This window comes from Cibotium barometz, chromosome 35 (assembly GCF_041138505.1).
Source record: "Cibotium barometz isolate CiBa-2024 chromosome 35, ASM4113850v1, whole genome shotgun sequence".
Lineage (NCBI taxonomy): Eukaryota > Viridiplantae > Streptophyta > Polypodiopsida > Cyatheales > Cibotiaceae > Cibotium > Cibotium barometz.
In genome coordinates, this window is record NC_141080.1 from 2238043 (window position 1) to 2256404 (window position 18362).

Sequence of the window (18362 nt, forward strand, 5' to 3'; positions counted from 1 at the left end):
TTTCTGCCCGTGCTCAACGACTCAACGCCACTATCAGTAGCGGTCTGTCCTTTTTTAGGGTTCTCCTTCGCAAAGCATGGCCGTCAAAAAGGGGCATTTCACACTGGCACTTGGCTCAACATCTTGTATTCAGAGGTCAGGGAATTCACGTCAAAGAAATACTTCGGGATTTTCGTTTGGGCTTTCTCTCATAGATATTTTTTCGATTAGGCATCCATAGGTTACTCCAAAACTCAGTGCAAATCTAGGCACTCTTGCATGAGTGCAATTAACTACGTTACATTCCCTTCCTTTTATATCGCAGTTGTCCTCAACTGTGGAATAGAGGTGTTCCAAGCATTATGTATATGTTCCAAGTACATCAGTATGTTTCAAGTACATCCATATGTTGCAAGTACTAGCCCTGTCTGGTGAGCTTGTGCATCTGGTTTTTTCCCATATCTGTGGTGTCATCTGCTCATCTGGCAAAATCTCTATGCCTTATCTTTGACCAATGGCTTTGTTCTTGATGGTACTTCTTTAGGGCTTGTCACATGTGTTAGATAAAATTAATGCATACTTTCCTCCTGCAAAAACTAGACTGAAGCTAGTCAACAAACATGTACGCATCATTTGTGTCTATTAGGTATTCTAGGTAGTGGCCAAGTAGTTTGGAGCCCAGTGGACTATCACATGCCATAAATTCAAGCATTGTCCACACATCAAAAACAGCACACAAAGTCGAAAGAATTCAAACATGCATCATTATGCAATGCACAAGTAATGATCCTCCTGTTCATGGATTGTCCTGTCTGGTTTCATCAGAAATGGTGTTGAGTGATCTGGCTCCCGAGGTAAACCGCTTAGTCTATCCTCAAGGCCATCTTGTCACTAGAACCGCTCGAGAGTTCATCAATAGTCATGTGGGCCATTTGGTCGCATTGACTGCCTGACTATAAAATCCAATACAGTCATTTGGGCTATCTGGTCACAATGACCGCCCGACTATGAAATCCAATACAATCATTTGGGCTATCTGGTTACAATGACCGCCCGACTGTTCATCAATAGTCATCTGGGCTATCTGGTTGCAATGACCGCCGGACTGTGAAGTCCAAGATATCTGGCACAAAGGCTTGTCCAATGGGTCAGCATTGTTGCCATCCAAATATAAATCTTGTTGGCTATCTGGCATCGTTGCCACGTAAACTAGAGCATGTTCCAAATAATCATTATATAAGTAAAATAATGATCAATCCCATTCCAGAATATACACACACACACACACACACACACACACACACACACACACACACACACAACGAAAGGGGCTAGAAATACAATCCCTCCCTCTTGAATTTGTCTTGATTGCAAGATGTCAATATCTGTACATCAATATCTGTTTCTCAGCTAGTAGTTGAAGTTTCAGAGGTTACTACTCCTACTGAAGAAGAACTTAGGTGGGGCTCCAAGGATGCCCAAGCCATGTCCATGATCTGTAACATGCAGAAGATTACATATATTCAGCACCTTGGTTCTTGAGACGATTGCATAATGTAGTGGAGATGAGAGAGAAATAAAGAAAGATATATTAAGCGTCTACTAAAGACCCAATGGGCCTATGAGACCAAAGTGATACAATAATGTCCATGGCATATCTCATCATGGAATGGAAAATAAAACAAAAAGAAAACATAAACATAGCTATCTCACTGGGGTGATACAAAACTGTACATGGAAATTCATCATGGAATACTAAGAACATAGAAACATGAGAGCAACATCAGCTCCGAGTAGATGGTATACCACTCTCCAAAATATCAAGCATGGGGCTAATGAGTATGGTCGAGAGGTTTCCCTCAGCTATGTCACGTGGAAAGGTAGCTTGATGGCGGTGGAGCATGTCTTGGATCTAGAGCTGATGAGGTGATCGTGGGGGGGAGAGAGAGAGAGAGAGAGAGAGAGAGAGAGAGAGAGAGATGATGATGATTTATCCTCTACAAGAGGCCAAATATTGATCTATGAGACCTTTAAGGTCATACAAAAGTCTCCATCCTAGAGAGGGAGGGTAGCATGGGTAGACTCATTAGGATGGTCAAGTAAGTGGTGGCGATGCTCAAAAAGTGCACGAGCATACTTCCCAATCTTTCGAGGATGAGCATGAATGATTTGTGGAAGTCTAGTACAACCCTCTTAGAGATGGGAGAAGCTCTGTCGAGTAAAGTACAAATGCAACTCTCAATTGCTTCACGTCTCCATATTGCTCTCAATACCCAAATCATGCGTGCTGTTGGAAGGTCGTGTCTTGGCCGCCACATCCCACATGCATAGAATCCCAAGCAATGGGATCATCTATAAGTAATAGAAGACTAGGGTCATTATCATCTCTCCTCCGCGAATTTTCATGGCTTGGAAGTGGAGGAGGTTCAATGCGCAGTGGCGTGAACACTACTGGGATGGTTGACCTCCCGGGAAGTGGCCCCCAATTTCCAACATGGTATTAGAGCAAGGGAGGGCATGTTGGTATGTTGTTAGTGGAGCTGGTTGACTTGCCAATTCTTCTCGGTGGAGTTGAACGAAGGCCGAATGCGTGTATGAGCGGATGGACAAGCTTGCTGACATGTCCGGTGTAATCACAGGCCAAAAAAAAGGCTGTGCGGTAAATCCTAAGGGTACCAATTATGACATCATTGACAGTGCGAGAAGCCTTTGAGGCTTGCATCATTAGAGCACTTGTGTACCCTACGTCTTGTCTATCGAGGGAGGGTGTTGGAAGGTCGTGACCTGGCTGCCTACATCCCACATGCATAGAGTCCCAACCAATGAGATCATCTATAAGTAATAGAAGATTAGGGCCATTATCATCCCTCCTCCACCAATTCTTGTGGCTTGGGAGGAATTAGAGTGGTGGAGGTTAAGTGCGCAGTGGCGTGCACACTATTGGGATGGGTGCTACTTTTCCATAAGTGTCCCAACACTATGGGTTGATATGGCTGATATAGTAGCAAAGCTTAGATGATTTCTTTGCATTCATTCATGAGTCTTTTAAAGCATCAAGTAGCTCTGGTTGTAGATACACATAACAGATGTAACTATTTGGCGCTCCTAGCTCTTTTCACATGATGGAATCCGTGCTCCGACATTGGATAGGTAGATGAAGGCATGGGAATAAGGACCATGAAGTTGGTTCATGGAAAAACACCAGTTTTGGTTAAAAAGCAGGGAAAAAAGTCAAATTGAGTTGACCGCGAGCCAAGGCACCATTGGCAAGAGGAGACTGAACCGGATCTAAAAGCTAAAAGCCGCATTTCCAAAAAGCAGCTCTAGGGCGAAAAAGCAAGGTCCTGAAGTTAGAAAAGCAAAACTCGAGAACTTTGATTAAAGATGAGTAATATTTTTATTATTAAAAGTCAGTAAGACAAAAGCAAAGTAAAAAAAGTGAAAAGCAAAAGATTGGCCCGCTTTTGGCAAAAAGCAGGGCCTTGAGTTCCTCTTGAAGATCATTAAGCGTGTGGAGACCTTCAAGAGCAAGAAGCCCCTCATTATTGACTTCATTCTCATTCCCTCTCCACCCGCCAAGTTTGCTAGGCTGTGGCTCTGCCTGCGTCGGCCTACGCTAGCCTTTGCCGCTTGCGTCGCCGTTGGTCTGCCACTTGCTATCGGCCCGTGCCCATCTCAGCTCCTGCGCCACCATTGCTTGGCGAGTCTACGTTGCCTGCTCAGCTAGTGCTGTGCTAACTACGCTGCACATCTCAACTGCTTGTGCAGTGTGCTTTGCTTGCTTAGCCGGTAGCGCGACTTGCATTGTCGGTAGTTCCAGTCAGTAGTGTTGCCAGCGCTGCTTGCAGCCAACAGTGCCGCCAGCGCCAACCATTGAAGGCCGGCATACACCTGGCTACCGCCCATTTATCTGCCACACCTGAAACAAGTGCCTCACCGCCATCTAGGGACTTGTCTTGGTATTTATTCATAGTCGGGCATCAGAGGACACTGGACCAGACAGAGGACGTTATGGGGACCACTTACTAGAGTTGGGAGCCAGGCATCGTCTCGTTATTTATAACGGGATGCTACAGTGGCCGGGATCAGGAGGGCTGACATGCTTCCCACATGGGGGTCATACACGGACCGGAGGCACGGTGGTAGACTACATTATGGGGTCTTTGGAGGCATCACAGCTTGTCACCTCATTCTCCATTCCACCTCGTCCTATTGGGGCAGATCATACATACTTGGCATTTTCACTAGCCGGATCACCAGTATCACCAGCCCCCCACATACCGACGCCACACACTACCATCTACTTCACACATGACATGGCAGACATACACACTGGCAAAGTAGAGGATGGGCTCCTACTCAGCTGGCATCACTCCTACACACGGCTGCATTACAGAGCTTCCCACATCGTGCCTTGGGAGCCATCACATAGCAGGAGTCGAGGAGAGAGATGAGGAGACTTACTCGCTGCAAAAGGCGGGCCTTCGCAGAGATACAGGAGCTAGAGATCTTTCATTTCTTCATGAGTAGAGATAGCCCTGTCTCATGGCGGCACTTCAGAGAGCCCCGGACACCGACACCTATTGCAGACCCACAGACATGGCACACATATGCAGAGGGCCTATACCACGCCCCACAGCAGCCACCTATACCTCAGCCACAGGAGCCTCAACCTACCACAGCTAGTTTCTTTACCCACTCGATGGTACAGGAAGCTATCCGCCGCCTACAGCATGGACGGGCCGTCGACCATATGGGCCTGCTCTGGCTGCTGAACCCATGGTGAAGCGTGTGGCTGCTGCAGAGAAGGTAACCCCTAGGTACACGTATGATGTCACCACCTCCACCTGGCGTCCTGCGTCAGTACCTCATGAGATTATCCGAGCAGAGTTTGCTGCGCCTCCTATGATGGTAGAGGCCATATTTCAGACTATATGCCTGCTAGACAGATTTAGAGAGATGCCACAGGACAGATTGTCATACAGAGCTTTTGAGGCATCTAGACAGCTGGCTGAGGCAGGAGACAGAGGATCATGGTATGCACAGGTCACACATTGGTTCTCACAGCATGGCCTAGACATGGATCATCTACCACCATTCCAGTATGACAGGGATGCACCACATATCCGTCTCTCTCATAGTGAGAGGAACAGAGTACTGAGACAGGATCTATGGCAGCTCTATACACGAGAGACATGGATATCGCCTACACAGCCTCTTCCACCGAAGATGCTATACTATAGAGATCACTTCATGAGTATCACTGATGATGGATTTATAGAGAGGCCTAGATACATGGAGGGTTTTTTACCACACGGCTCTCGAGTGGCTATTGGTCAGCTTAGAGTTTCATCACACCGATTGGAGATTGAGACTGGCAGAGCAGCACGGATCCCCCGAGAGGAGAGGGTATGCAAATTGTGCAGAGAGGAGGTGGAGAGTGAGGAGCATTATGTATGCAGATGCAGAGCATATACAGCCATTAGAGAGAGATATCCCATTTTATTCAGAGAGCCACATTCCCTACGCCAGATCTTTGAGGCAGCAGACCAGCGCATACTGGGGAGATTCATTCTAGACATACAGCGCCACAGAGAGACATCATTACAGGCTCAGACAGCTCCAGAGGGGGGACGACAGACACATTACTACATTTTTTCAGAGATCCACCCCCCTCCCAGCCCCTACACGGCAGGGAATTACTCTCCAGAGAGCAGAGACACTTAGAGCCCGCAGGATACAGAGGACACCTGGCTTTCGGACACCACGCCTATACCAAAGAGAGATGACAGAGATCAGAGCTCAGTTTCATAGAGAGGGTGTGGAGCGACTGGCTCGCTTCAGAGCACACCCAGGCATGTTCTTCACGGAGCTGTGGACAACCCCTTCATTGATGTATACCATTTTATACCCCCAGTATGGTACAGGATGGAGCTAGCTAGGTTGCATATCATGATTGTATACTCCATGCATATAGCTTTGCATTCTCCTAGTAGTAGAGCTCCATCCCCTTCACCACTCATTGTACTTATTGCACACCCAGATTCGGCTTTTTAGTTCATTACTTTTTCATTTTGTTGGGATGACAGAGGATACCCCATACAGGTACTCCGATTTGTCTCATAGGCCGAGTTTGGTCTTTTGGAAGACGTTAATAAAATCTTTCTTTCTTTCTTTCTTTCTTTCTCTCTCTCTCTTCGCAAGCAGGCTTTGTTTACGAGATTGGGATGAAGAGGATCAAGTTAAGATGCACAGGATGATGTTCTTGGAAGAGATGTGTGTTGCTCTTCGCCTTGGACCTATGTGTATTCAGGGATTGCTTGACACGTCCTCTATCTTTCTGTCTCTGGGTTTTTGGCATCGTGCTTGGATGGTATATCTGTCATGGAAACAGGACATTGGTTTTCGAGAAGAAATAGGACTTTGGTATCGAGGATATAGGCGTATGGTTTATGGATACAGGTCTTTGGTTTATCGGATACAGGTCTTTGGTTTTGTGTGGAAAGCATGTCTCTGGATTCATGTGAACAGGTTCTAGTTTTCTCGATGAAGGGAGAATAATTAGGGTTTCATGTGGGAGACATACACAGAGAAGAAGGGAGAGAGAGAGAGAGAGACATATGTGGGGATAAGTCAACTCAATGTATGAGTGTGTGACTCCCCTATCACACATGTATATTTGCACTAGTACACATAGTGCACTTAGTACATTAAAAGTACTAAGTGTACTATGTACTATAACTTATGGGCTTGTACACACTATAAGGGTGGGCATAATGCCTTTACCCCAACAACCTCCCACTTAAAGGCAAAGTGCCCTTAAATGAAGGAAAAGAAAAAATCAGCATGTACATGATAATATACAAGGCCATATCAAGGCTGAAACTGGCTTCATCCAATGCCCATCAAGTGTCTGCAATGAGCAAACCGCTCTGGAGGCAAACTCTTTGTCAACAGATCAGCCGGGTTGTCATCCGTATGAATCTTGACAAGCTGAATTTGCTTGTTCTCTATCACCTCTCTGATGAAGTGATACTTCACATCCACATGCTTCGTCTTTGCATGAAAGACAGGGTTCTTTGCTAACTGGATGGCACTCTGACTGTCACAATGCAACAATGGAATATCCCCTGTATAACCCAAATCAACCACTAACCGAGATAGCCATCATGCCTCCTTGCAAGCCTCTGTGGCTGCAATATACTCGGCCTCTGTAGTAGATAAGGCTGTGCACTTTTGCATCCTGGATATCCATGACACAGCACCTCCTGTGAATGTAAACACATAACCGGTAGTAGACTTCCGGTTATCTGGATGACTGGCATAATCCGAATCCGTGTAACCATGCACTAATGCATCCTGTTTGCCAAAACAAATGCACATATCCTGTGTGCCCTTCAGGTATCTCATGACACCTTTCACTGCTTCCCAATTCTTCTTGCCAGGTTTGGCCATGTATCTAGAAACCACTCCCACTGCAAATGCAATGTCCGGCCTAGTAGCAACCATGGCATACATGAGACTGCCACAAGCTGAAGCATACGGAATCTTGGCCATATCAGCCCTGTCACTATCCGACTGTGGGCTGTCCATAGCACTGAGTTTCACATATGGAGGCAAAGGAGTACTAGTCTTCTTCCCCCCATCCATATTGAACCTCTGCAAAACTTTGCCAATGTATTCCTTCTGAGACAAATACAACACATGCTGATTTTTGTCCCGAAGTATCCGCATACCCAAAATGTGATTTGCATCACCCAAATCCTTCATATCAAAGGTTTGATGCAGCCTCTTTTTCAAGGCATCCATCTCTTTACGAGATTTCCCGGCAATCAACATATCATCAACATACAAGATGAGGATCAATAGACTGCCATCCAAAGCTTTCTTGGTGTATAAGCAGTGATCTATGTCACTTCTTCTGAAATCCTGGGATTTCATGAATGTATCAAATTTATGATACCATTCCCTTGGTGCCTGTTTGAGCCCATAAAGACTCTTTTTCAGCTTGCATACAAGCTTCTCCTTTCCATTCGAGGCATAACCCTCTGGCTGTTGCATATATATCTCCTCATGGAGATCACCGTGAAGAAAAGCAGTCTTCACATCCATCTGAATCAAGTCCAGATCATCATGAGCAACCAAAGCTAATACAGCTCTAAGTGTGGTCATTTTGACCACTGGAGAGAAGATCTCATCAAAGTCCACACCATATTCCTCCTTGAAGCCCTGAGCCACTAACCTAGCTTTGTATCTTGGCTTTGCATGTGGTGCAACTTTGAGCCTGTAAACCCACTTGCAAGGCAAAACCTTCTTGCCTGTAGGCAAATGCACCAACTTCCATGTTCCATTTTTGTACAGAGAATCCATCTCTGACTTCATAGCACGCTCCCAAAGAGCCTTGTCTGCCCTCTGTAAAGCCTCCATATAACATGAGGGCTCCCCACAGTCAGTGAGCATCAAGTAGTCAACCCCTGGAACAAACCTGTCAGGGGCTCTGGAGGGTCTTGTGGACCTCCGTACCCAATGACCATCATTTGCAGGTTGCTGTCCAGCCTGCATATCACCCATTGGTGGCTCCTGTTCCATGCCATATGGTTGAAAGATCATGCCCGGTATCTCCTCTAACTGTGGTATATCCATAGGGATATCTTTTGCCAATTCTGGCTGTCCATTTGGACCATTTTCAGCACCATTTAAGGGCTGGTTTTGTTGCTGTAATGGCTGATTTACAGCCCTTGGTTGTTGTCCATGATGTCCATCATCATCAAAGATGACTCTGCCAGGCTCCTGTTGCCTTGCAGGCTCCTTATACATGCATGTTTCATCAAAAATGACATCATTGCTGCGTATAATCTTTCTATTCACTGGATCCCAAAGTCTATATCCCATTTCACCTCTGTCACCATATCCTAGGAATATGCATTTGTGAGACCTAGGATCAAGTTTGGTGCGCATTTCCCTGCGTATGTGCACGTACGCAATGCAACCAAACACTCTCAAGTGCTTGTAGGACGGAGGCTTCCCTGTCCATACTTCCTCTGGCACTTTCCCACCAAGCCTCGTGTTAGGTGACCTATTTATAAGGTGAACGGCTGTCATAACAGCTTCAGCCCAAAAACCATGAGGTAATGCAGCATGTGACAACATAGAACGGACCTTCTCCTGAATGGTCCTGTTCATCCTCTCTGCTCTCCCGTTTTGTGGAGGATCATAAGGAGTAGAGAGCTCCCTCTTGATGCCTTTAGCATCACAAAAGTCCTGAAACTGTTTGGACATATACTCTCCACCATTGTCGGAACGCAAAGCCTTCAGTGTTTTGCCAGTTTGATTCTCAACAAGAGCAACAAACTTCTCAAACACTGAGAATGTATCACTCTTCAAACGAAGAGGATAAACCCACACCTTGCGTGTGGCATCATCAATAAAGGACACAAAATATTTTGCCCCTCCCAAAGAAAGCTGAGGCATCTCACATACATCTGTATGCACAAGCTCTAACTGAGCATCTTTCTGTCCAAGAGCTTTCTTGTGGGGGCACTGGAGTTGCCTGCCATATATACAATGCTCACAAAACTGAAAACTTGAAAACTTTAGAGAAGGCAAGTAACCAAAACGAGACAATTGCTCCATTCCTTTGACACTCATGTGTCCCAACCGGCTATGCCACAGAGAGATTTCCGGCAGCTCGGTTGCATTTACATTAGCATGGTGACAAACACCTGCATGCATGAAGTAAAGAGTGTCCACCTTAGAGCCTCTGGCAACAACCAGTGAGCCCTTACTAATCTTCCACTTTCCACGACCAAATGTAGTAACATAATCAGCATCATCAAGCTGTCCAGTAGAAAGCAGGTTCTTCTTGATCTCAGGCACATGCCTGACATCATGGAGCATAAGCTGTGAGCCATCTGAAAACACAAGCCTCACATCACCTCTGCCAAGAATCTTGCATGCATGGTTATCACCCAAATAAACTACTCCTTCATTGCCAGCAGTATACCTGACAAACAAGTCTCTGCAACCTGTGACATGAAAGGAGGCACCTGAATCAATGATCCATGAGTGCATACCATGACCATCTCTTGCAAGAAGTGAATGGGCATCAAGTGAAGACGTGAATAGGACTTCATCCTCACTGTCACCTGCATGTGACACATTGACTTCTTCATTCTTGACTCCACTTTTGTCCTTAGGCTTTGCATCTTTGGCTTCATCTTTGTCTTTGTCTTTTCCTTTGCCCTTCTCCTTTTGATCATTCTTCCATTTGTAGCATTGCTTTTTGATATGTCCCTTCTTGCCACAATAATGGCCTTCCAAGTCCTTTTTTGGAGCGGGACTTGCTTCTTCCCCGTTCTTGGCTTTTACCCCTTTGCTGGGATCTCCCACGTGCATTCATTGCATTGGACTTTCCAACAGAATTGTTCTTCCTGTTCATCTCTTCTTGAAGAAGAGCACCCTCCACATCTGCATATGACAGCATAGCATTTGAATTGCTAGTGGCTGTCTTGAATGTGTCCCAACTCTCTGGCAAAGTGCATAAGAGAAAGGTGGCTTTGAACTCATCGTCCATTGCCAACTTTTGATTGATAACCTGGCTGACAATACCATTAAACTCATTTAGATGGGCTGCCATAGACGCCCCTTCCTTCATTTGAAGACCTATGAGTTTCTTCAACCAATACACTTTGCTTGAGGCACTTTGCTGGGCATACAAGTCCTGCAATCTTTGCCACATTTCCCAAGCTGTCTTCTCTTCACGAATGCTGAAAAGTAAAGAGTCTGACACAGACAACATGATAGTAGATCTTGCCAGCTCATCCATATCTTCCCACTCTTCAGCGGTAAGAGAAGCGGGCATTACACCCCTTTCTTTGATAGGCTTGTGCTGCTTTTTCTGGAGCAACACATTATAGCACTGGGTTTGCCAAATGTCATAATTATGTGAGCCTTCAAGCTTCTTGATGTGAAGCAATGAAGAGCTCTCACCTGTGGTTGCCATAGCAATATGCAACCTTTGTCAATGCTTGACTCCCTGCAAGATGTGCAAACACTGCACCAAAGCACACAAAGTGCTCACAGTTGTTCTCCCAAAGTTGCACGAATGCAACTCTACTCCCACTGTATGTGATAAAATCACCAAAATCTGGTTGCTGCAGATTTAAGACAGCACCTTAAATGTGCTCTGTTCCCCTTCCAAAGTACTGTACAACAGTACTAAGTGCTCACCAATGATGTACCAAACCTGTACCGGCAAGTACAGTAGCTGGAAAAGAGCCTTTTCCTCACTCAAATCAATGTACAGCCATGCCAAAACTTGTACAAAGTTGTACCAAATCTGTACCAGCAAGTATAGTAGCAATAAATGCTCTCCTGGCTGTCCAAATGAGTGAAAATCAGACTTTTACAGTCCCCGCCACTGCATACAACAGTCTCAAACAGAAATTTGGCAAAAGCCCCTTGACTGCAAGTGGATTTCTGAGGATTCAAGGCATAAAAGTCTTGCATGCTGCTTTGCCAAGCTCAACAAGCATAAAATCTTGAAAAGTCCCTTGATTCAAGATCAATTTCTGATCATACATGGTACAAGTGCAACTGAATCACACATACAACACACACAAGAGTCCTAAATTACTGCTCTGTATTATGTACAAGAAAGAAGTACAAGATGTGGCTGAGAATGAAGATGTCAAATCACAGTCCTATGACCTACTGTACACTCTTGGCTAGCACTTTGCCTATTAGAGAAAGGCTCTGTGATGTACATCATTGAGGAAAGTAGATGAATATGACAATGTGGCTACTCCACGTATATATGTATGTATGTGCCCATGCTCCTATTTGGCTAGTATATTGCTATTGGCTAGCTGAACGTGACTGCGATGTCATCAGTGCCACATCACCATCTCCACGTCATCATTGCCATGTGGCACTTGCGCTGTCCAACTCTTCCCGTCGGTTGCTATCTGATGTTTGGCTTTGTCCTGCATACTCGTAGGTATGTCACATACACCCTCCTCCATGTGCTATCCCCATTTGAGATGACACCTAGATGGCTTCACATGCTTATTGCACTTCACCCATGATGTGGCAAGCCTCTAGTCACTCCCTCTATCCCAAGGACTCACCATAGGTTAATTTATCTCTTGCATAATGTGCTTCCACTAAGGTATAGGTGATTCTAGCACTAAGGTTGGTTGATCACTCTTCTTCTAATATACGTTGTAATTATAGGTAGGAACAGCCACAAAGCGATTGCTGATGCACCAATGTTGACTCCAGTTAAGAGATTTAGCTAGCAAGTGCCACATAAATGACGATCTTGTTGGCGAAGTTGTCATAACCACACTTTGATCACAATTAGATGAACACAACAATGAGCATAAACAAGAGTCTAATTCTTATCATAAGTTCACTCACAAATGAGCTTGAGGATGCATCAACTTATGGCTCTCAAGGAGCATGTCTAGATCCACTTTCCTGTGCATGATTATGCCCATCTAATCACTCCTATCTTCCATTAATTCTTTCGATCACATGATTTCCTCTACCTTTTCATTCTTCTTAACCTTTTACAATGTCACCAACTAACCAACCTTTGGACATCGGTCACACACCATACTTCAGACCTGCACATGTGCATCCAATTACACTCATGCTCTCCCTGTTGTCTATTACTATAATTTCTAACATGTACCTAATGTACCTAACCACCTTGAATGGCGTTCAAAATGCCCCTCGTCTCCTTAGAAACATGCATGTGTGTATTTGTATAATTATATGCACTCAACAGGTTTGACCTGGAGTGTTGTGTACTTATGCTGTATTTGGTTGTCTCTTATTTTTTTTTTTCATAAGCAGTTGCCTCTACCAGGTTGTCTGAAGACCGGAGTAGCTCTTTCACGAACATCATCATGAAGAGGATCATGCCAGCCACAGTGTCCACAGTCACAGCTTTAGCAAAAATTCTATGGCGGAATACTGATGATCAAAAAACAACTGACTATAGACCACCGGAAGTGAAACCGCAAGACTTTGGAAGAGGTTAGTGTTGAAGCTACCTTTCACATAAGGCTATTGGTGATACTGTTGTTTTTGAATGCCAAAGGGCATGGCCCGTGAACTCGTGGAGTGGTACCCACAAATTTCTATATGGGCATCATGCTGTTATGGTTACTTGCAGGCGACTGTTACCTTTTTGCATATGCAAGATCATGAAGACAGATGTCTTTTTAGCCAGCTTTTTCATTAGACCTGTGAGATGATGTGTTTTGAAGGTCTCACCTTGTCATCCATGTAGCATCCCTTATAACTATGTTGAAGGATCGCCCAAGGAAAGGGGAGAGGATTGCTTTGTCTCCAAGCGGTGCAATGGCAGCGATAACAGATTCTCTTGGCCGGATCCTTTTAGTCGACACACAGGCTTTGGTTGTGATAAGGTTATGGAAGGTGTGCATCATGGAGCTAAGAGCTGCACTCTATTTTTGCTATGGGCTTTCATCTCATTAAGGTGTCATTGAGGTTTGATGGACTCCAGAGAAGACTGCTAAATCCTGGTCAATTGCATGGATATAGGGCTACCGTGATGCACATTGCTTCTTTTTGGAAGTACCTGTTGATAGCAGTGCAGCCTCTACATCAAGTCGGTGGTCTTACCAGAGCAAGAGCAAGCAAGAATTGCTCTTGTGCCTTGCTATACATGCTCCTCGGCGAGGAGTAGTGGAGGTGGGAATTCTGATTGTGCTTTTTGTTGACTTGTGATGTCGTGGCACTAATTGACAGTATCCTTCTTGACTTCTCATCACCACAGGTCTGGAAGCTACGGGATGGGCCACGGGTGTCAATCATCAAATGTGAAAGTGGTTCCCGTGTTATTCAACCTGCCTGTCAATTTAGAGGATCAGAACATGACATACAGACTGAGTACATTCCTGCAGAGGCCTACATTCTTAATGGTGATTCTGGACACCTTTCAGTTGTCAGCCCTCATCTAGGGCCATATTGATTCTGATCATATAAGAAGCCGCACTACGCTTGATGCTTTCCTTCGATGGAAGGACTGGGTTGCTTGCCTGGTAAGACTGCACTTAAAATGTATAGTGTTTTATACAAAGACGTGTTGAATCAATATATATTGTTGGATATATATTGTGTGTGTGTGTGTGTGTGTGTGGAGTGCGTGTGTGATAGCATATCTTGATATAGAGTTCTACACCCACTATTGGGCAGTGATGACATTAGTGGGGATGTCGTAGTATCTAGTCCATACTATGCATAATGGAGTTGATAGTTATATAGTCTTGTGGGTTGACTACCATGAGTATATAACATGCACGTTCCTAAAAGGTGAATTTGGGCATGTTCCTGGATTCATCTAGGTATGTATATTGTTGGATATATCCCGGACTAAAACACACGCGTAAAATTCCTTCCATGAAAAGTTTGCAGTAAGATTTGAGCAAAAAACTGAACTGCACATGCATCGATTCATTGATGTATCATCATTTACAATACATCACTAGTGTGCCAAAGTTTACCATGGCTTTCCTTCCCTCCCTCTAAGCATTTCGATGTTCAAGAAAGTGTTCATCATTGGTGTGTGAGGACCACACACTGCATGACATCTTATTGATGGGTTTCTATGTTGATCAATGAGACAGAAGTTGAAAACCCTATCGTAATTGGATTCAACCCGTGTAGGGTTCAAGAAGTCAACCCATCTGGCTTCTCGTGCTAGTAGAGGAGGGGTTTTGTAAAGCCAAGTGTTACAACCTTAGCATAGACTGACCCAATGTGTTAAAGAGGGTGTAAGGTGCAACTTGGGTCAGCATTTGGCTATTAGCACAATTGAGTATATGGAGTTGGTGTGAGGTTGGATATAGTCTAGCGTTGCAGTCTGCCGGCCCTTGTGTGGATTCCAAGTGTGGTATGGGATGCAATCATGAGTTATCCATGTGGGAATGGTATTGTATGGGTCAGGATGCCTTATGTATTGTCAACTTCTCTCTTCTGTCTCCAACTTCTTCATCTTAGACCATCAGTTAACATACATCAGGTGTTTACAATAGGCACATGCCATGTCCTATGGTTGATGTGAGTCATCCAAACAGTTGGCATAGGAGGGACATAGTAGATCATGATATTCCCTCATCACTAGATGGTTTGATTCACATGGCCTTCATATGAATTGCCTCCTTTGCCTTTGAGTATAGCTTGGATGCTCCCCTTTTGGCTTTCTCGTGGTAAGTGATCAATTGCATTACCCGCCTAGACCTGACTCGGCTCCACACGGATCGAACATGGTTGTCTCTAAGAGAGCTTATCACAAAACACCAATTCTATAGAGCATTTTTTGTGCCATTGAGGATGTGATCATTGAGAGGCCTAGCTTGTTGTAGGTCCAGCATAGGCCTTCTAGGGTTAGGGTTAGGCAGCCCATGCGGAGGTTGGAACTGTTCCATCATGTAGAAAGAAAGAAAGAAAGTTATATTAACGTCTACGGAAGACCCCAAGGGTCTATGAGACCAAAAGTAATACAATGGTACCATGGATATACTGAGCCATGGAAAACTGAAAGAAAAAGTAAAATGAAAACATCTCACAGATAATCTTGTGTAGAGTGAGATATGTTGTGATCAACTAATGATGATACCCGCCTCGGCCAAAACCGATCTGATGGTGGAGTGAATGTCAGGCCTCTGTGATGGGAGCGTGCCATGTCGGTGGAGGACCTCATGAATCCATCTGTGTGGTGGCGGGTCCTGATGCTCTGGGTCGGGGATGTCTGGCTCGCAGAATGGATCAAGCTCTCCCTAAGAACTCCTCTGGGGCGTGGAGCTAGAGCGTGGGTATGGGTTGTGGGCTCTGATGTCGTAGTAGAGGAACTGTTGTGGGCAGTGGGTTCCGATGTGGATGTGTGTACCATAGAAATCTGTGATGGCTCTCTGTGAGGTGTGTTGTTGGAGCTGGGGCTCTCTCAGCATACTGCCTCAACACTACATCCCTGTGTCGTCTGAGCTCCATCAAGTACATGCCCAAGCACTTGTGATCCTCAAACTGTATCACCCGTGCGAGTGGTCCGAATCCCTCTCGGAAGAGGCAGTGGAATCTCCCCTCGTATCTCATAGTAAGCCGGGCAACTGAACATATAATGGGCCTCATCCTCTACTGCTCCTGTGATGCATACTGTGCATGTCCTCTCCTCATGTGGGATATCCTCAGTCTACCAGTCTCTACACTGAGGCGGTGGGAGGATACCTCGAGTTGGCCGATTGTGATACGCATAGCATGTGACATGTGTATTTGTATGTATCGCGGTATCTTAAAGAATCCATCCTTGGAGAGTCTAAAGAAGTGATCTCTGTAGAACTCACAGTTCTTACCAATCTTTGACAGACACCCATGTCTAGTGTATGTGTAGCCTGAGTAGATGTAACTGGATGATCCGGTTGATCTCATGTCGTGAGAGATCAAGGTAGGGGGAATCCAGGCTATACTGAAACGGGGGGAGACGGTCCATTTGTATGCCATGTGCATGAAACCACTTGTGTGGGAGAAGGAAGAATTAGGGTTAGGTCATGTGGGAGACATACACAGAGAAGCAAGGGAGAGAGAGAGAGAGAGAGAGAGTTGTGGGGATAAGTCAACTCATCAATAGCATGAGTGTGTGACTCCCCTATCACACATGTATATTGCACTAGTACACATAGTGCACTTAGTACATTAAAAGTACTAAGTGTACTATGTACTATAACTTATGGGCTTGTACACACTATAAGGGTGGGCATAACGCCTTTACCCCAACAACCTCCCACTTAAAGGCAAAGTGTCCTTAAGTAAAGGAAAAGAAAAAAAATCAGCATGTACATGATAATATACAAGGCCATATCAAGGCTGAAACTGGCCTCATCCAATGCCCATCAAGTGTCTGCAATGAGCAAACCGCTCCGGAGGCAAACTCTTCGTCAACAGATCAGCCGGGTTGTCATCCGTATGAATCTTAACAAGCTGAATTTGCTTGTTCTCTGTCACCTCTCTGATGAAGTGATACTTCACATCCACATGCTTTGTCTTTGCATGAAAGACAGGGTTCTTTGCCAACTGGATGGCACTCTGACTATCACAATGCAACAATGGAATATCCCCTGTATAGCCCAAATCAACCACTAACCGAGATAGCCATAATGCCTCCTTTGGCTGCAATATACTCGGCCTCTGTAGTAGATAAGACTGTGCACTTCTGCATCCTGGATATCCATGACACTGCACCTCCTGTGAATGTAAACACATAACCGGTAGTAGACTTCCGGTTATCTGGATGACCGGCATAATCCGAATCCGTGTAACCATGCACTAATGCATCCTGTTTGCCAAAGCAAATGCACAAATCCTGTGTGCCCTTCAGGTATCTCATGACACCTTTCACTGCTTCCCAATGCTTCTTGCCAAGGTTGGCCATGTATCTAGAAACCACTCCCACTGCAAATGCAATGTCCGGCCAAGTAGCAACCATGGCATACATGAGACTGCCACAAGCTGAAGCATACGGAATCTTGGCCATATCAGCCCTGTCTCTATCTGACTGTGGGCTGTCCATAGCACTGAGTTTCACATATGGAGGCAAAGGAGTACTAGTCTTCTTCCCCCCGTCCATATTGAACCTCTGCAAGACTTTGCCAATGTATTCCTTCTGAGACAAATACAACACATGCTGATTTTTGTCCCGAAGTATCCGCATACCCAAAATGTGATTTGCATCACCCAAATCCTTCATATCAAAGGTTTGATGCAGCCTCTGCTTCAAGGTATCCATCTCCTTACGAGATTTCCCGGCAATCAACATATCATCAACATACAAGATGAGGATCAATAGACTGCCATCCAAAGCTTTCTTGGTGTACAAGCAGTGATCTATGTCACTTCTCCTGAATTTCTGAGATTTCATGAATGTATCAAATTTATGATACCATTCTCTTGGTGCCCGTTTGAGCCCATAAAGACTCTTTTTCAGCTTGCATACAAGCTTCTCTTTTCCACTCACTACATAACCCTCTGGCTGCTGCATATATATCTCCTCATGGAGATCACCGTGAAGAAAAGCAGTCTTCACATCCATCTGAATCAAGTCCAGATCATCATGTGCAACCAAAGCTAACACAGCTCTAAGTGTGGTCATTTTGACCACTGGAGAGAAGATCTCATCAAAGTCCACACCATATTCCTGCTTGAAGCCCTTAGCCACTAACCTGGCTTTGTATCTTGGCTTTGCATCTGGTGCAACTTTGAGCCTGTATACCCACTTGCATGGCAAAACCTTCTTGCCTGCAGGCAAAGGCACCAACTTCCAAGTTCCATTTTTATGCAGAGAATCCATCTCTGACTTC

At 45.0% G+C, this 18362-nt stretch overlaps 1 protein-coding gene across 1 annotated transcript in view; it reads left to right on the plus strand.

Moving 5' to 3' along the window:
- The window catches only part of LOC147618044 (uncharacterized), a 32038-nt gene extending 17909 nt beyond the window's left edge, over positions 1 to 14129 (plus strand). The window contains exons 5-8 of the mRNA XM_086775280.1: positions 12854 to 13023; positions 13280 to 13428; positions 13555 to 13704; positions 13790 to 14129. Coding sequence (XP_086631406.1) covers positions 12854 to 13023; positions 13280 to 13428; positions 13555 to 13704; positions 13790 to 13984 — 664 coding nt within the window. The 3' untranslated portion in view covers positions 13985 to 14129. The remainder of the gene's footprint in view (positions 1 to 12853; positions 13024 to 13279; positions 13429 to 13554; positions 13705 to 13789) is intronic.
- The last annotated feature ends 4233 nt before the right edge of the window (positions 14130 to 18362 follow it).